Raw genomic sequence first — 2,999 nt, forward strand, 5'->3', positions numbered from 1 at the left:
AGCTAAATCGGATGAGGAAACTTTCATTTATTTGTTATTATAGCATCCAACCTTCTATTTTACAACATTGTACTTTAAAAAATATACTCAATTAAAATGTATGGATGTTATGTTGTATAATGGTTGATATCTCTATAATTGTATACTTCTTTCAATGTACAATCATGTAATAAGATGGAATGAACTAGGATGCTAAACTAACGAATGTTGATAGAAAATTTTCATTGTTACTTAGAATAATTTACCCATCTATGAAAAGTGCCTTGTATTTGGATGGCATTGCTATAATTTGATATATGTTTTGAAGTCCTGTAAAATGCTATAATAGGAAGCACATTTCTATCTACATGTAACTATAAATGGTTGTTCGATTGATAGACATGTTCTTCAAAAAATCTACCCAATTATAACAATGTCATCCAAATACAAAACAATTTTTTCTCAAAGTATAATGTAGTCATTAAGACATCAAATGCATTGAAAGTGCAACATGTAATGTAGTAATTAACTTCATATCAAGACACCAAATAAATCATATGTCAAAACTTGAGAGATCAACTCCAATTGTTTCAAAGATTCAACTACTTGAATAATGTAAGGGTGTTTACAATGCAAAAAAATAAAAGCACAACAGCATTTGACATATCATTCTTCCATTCGATTATCAGCAGATTCATGTTGAACGTTGACTTTGACCTTATGAGCTGGTGTGGCAGTTGACTCTTTTGCACCAGGAGCTTTGACCATGTGGAGTTGCTCATCATGTTCCTTTCTAGCCTCCTTTCTTTCCTTTGCAGCCTTACCCTTCATCCTGCATCATCATCATCATCATCATCATCATCATCATCATAAAAAACTTAATATAAATATATAATAAAAATAAACAAAATGGGATTAAAGAAAGAAAGAAAAAAAAAATACCTATTCTTATGGTGAGTCTCCTCCCTACGGAATCTGACTTTGTCAATTGTCTTGATTGCCTTGAGTGTGTTCTCTGTGAGGTTTCTGTCATACCTCTCTGGCCTGTTGCGTTTCCTCTCAAATTCAAATGTCGAATCCTTGAGGGCAAATTTGTAAATAATGTCAGTACTTAACTTATTAAGCTGTTCTTTTTTTTATCAAGTCAAAAGTGCAAAAAAACTAAGGATGTGTACCTGAGTCATGTCCTTGCCATGTAAACGCCTATAAGCTTTTGTCCATTTCACCTTGCGAGGATTCCTCTTCATTTTAAAGTTCTTGTGGCATTTTGATCGACAAAATCTAAAGATCTGTAATTCCAAAGATCATGTAAATATTGTTTATAATGTACCAAAGAAACATGAAGGTAGAATCTACATAAAATAAAATAAAAAAAATACCTTTGCATCATTTCTCACAAACTGGATACCATGTCCTGGATATACTGTAGAGGAACAAAACCAGCACTTTTCCAACCTCATTGAAAAATCTTTCAATCAACACCAATTTTTTTCTGAAACAAACAAAAAATGGAGTTATGAATGAAGTCTGAGGATAAATAGATAACAACTAGTAGCAATGCAAGTTATGCACATGAAACTGAAGAAACTGAACTAAATGATGATGATGCAACTAGTAGATCATGAGTGAAGTTGCCAGATTCTTCCACTGGTGATTATCAAGTATTTACATTAAGAAAAAACGATTCTTTGAATGAAACCCATGAATATTCACCAACTCTTAAGTTTGGTGATTTCAAAGATGGGTTTGAAAATCTTGCGGATTGTGTTACTTAAACATCTGTAGCCTTAGATGATTCAAATACATGGATGATGTCCCGGAAGTTGAAACCCTAAAAGATATGTGACTTTTCTAAATGTGGTGGTAGATGCTCCGATATCATACAAACAGAAAAAAATAATAATAAACTTTGTGAAAATTGCCAAAATTGGTATTCATCGTTGACGCCTCAAGCAGAAGTAGCCATGTCAGATGGGTAGAGTAGTTTTGTAGAGTTAATCTCGAACATGTTATCAGAAAGATTGGAGAGTAGCTTTGTAGAGTTAGTCCAGAAAATCAAATAAAACTATTAACAAGTCATTAGCATGAACATTTATGTTCCATTAGGTTGCTCGTTCTGGGCATTCAATAAAAAGCATACTGAGTTTGACAAAAAACTAAGAAAAATCGAACCTTTTATCAAATATTGTACAGAAGCAGTCGATCTATAAAGAAACCTTGAACCCTTACCTTATGACAAGGACGAAGAAATCAGCGCAGAAGACAGCGACGAAGAGGGCGGCGACGGAGAAGAAAGCGGCGGAGTTCTACACCGACGCAGGGGACGGTTTGTGGATTTTCTGGTAAAACCCTAAAACAAGATTTTGAGGTTTTCTTTCTCTGGGTTTAAATAGTTGGTCCGTTGGGCTTTAATATTTGGTTTATTTAGCTAAAAGAATATTTTGTTATTTCCCTTTATTTATGGTCCAAAATAATAATTCTTATATTATAGGGTAAATTATATGAATAATCGGGATAATCTGTGTATTTAGTTTTCAATTTTTTTTTTAGTTTGGGCCACTCTTTAGTAAAAGAATATTTGGTTATTTCCCTTTATTTATGGTCCAAAATAATTTTATACAACGTCTCGAAAATTGCGACATAAAATTTTTTGTTTTTAGATTAATAAATCGTTAATACATTTCTTTCCTATAAAACAAGGTAACCATGATTTAGCAAAACATCATCAAATCAGAGTAATTTACAGAATGCGGAAACATGTGGTGTGTGCTCTGCAATCATCTCAAGCTCTACCATTTGAAAACCGGAGTACCTGAAACACAAATTGAAAACCGTAAGCACAAAGTTTAGTGAGTTCCCCAAAAATACCACATAACATAAAATCACAGAATATCATGCGACATACATATAGTTGTCATGGGCTACCCCCATGGTCTTTACCTGGATTGTCATGGGCTCCCCCATGGTCTTTACCTGGATTGTCATGGGCTCCTCCCCATGGTCTGATATCCAAGTGCCAT

The 2,999-nt window shown here is 33.6% G+C and overlaps 1 protein-coding gene across 1 annotated transcript; it reads right to left on the bottom strand.

The window, feature by feature from the left end:
• Positions 1-537: 537 nt before the first annotated feature.
• LOC145117659 (Ribosomal protein L24e family protein) lies at positions 538-2,339 on the bottom strand. The gene is made up of 5 exons (XM_079053963.1): positions 2,209-2,339; positions 1,359-1,471; positions 1,155-1,268; positions 922-1,058; positions 538-811 (listed from the first exon to the last, which is right to left on the bottom strand). Exons 2-5 carry the CDS (start codon positions 1,437-1,439, stop codon positions 646-648), a joined length of 498 nt encoding a protein of 165 aa, XP_078910089.1. The 5' UTR covers positions 1,440-1,471; positions 2,209-2,339; the 3' UTR covers positions 538-645.
• Between the last annotated feature and the right edge of the window lie 660 nt (positions 2,340-2,999).

The sequence above is a fragment of the Lactuca virosa genome, chromosome 5 (genome assembly GCF_052849685.1).
Source record: "Lactuca virosa cultivar CGN04683 chromosome 5, Lactuca_virosa_CGN04683_v6, whole genome shotgun sequence".
NCBI classification, from domain to species: Eukaryota; Viridiplantae; Streptophyta; class Magnoliopsida; order Asterales; family Asteraceae; genus Lactuca; species Lactuca virosa.

Bases quoted from the DNA above. Each gene is read 5' to 3' on its own strand.
- LOC145117659 (XM_079053963.1), bottom strand. From the start codon at position 1,439: ATGAGGTTGGAAAAGTGCTGGTTTTGTTCCTCTACAGTATATCCAGGA. The intron at 1,059-1,154 runs GTACACATCCTT...TTTGCCCTCAAG, and splicing joins ATGGCAAGGACATGACTCAG to GATTCGACATTTGAATTTGA. The intron at 812-921 runs GTATTTTTTTTT...ATGATGATGCAG, and splicing joins GAGACTCACCATAAGAATAG to GATGAAGGGTAAGGCTGCAA.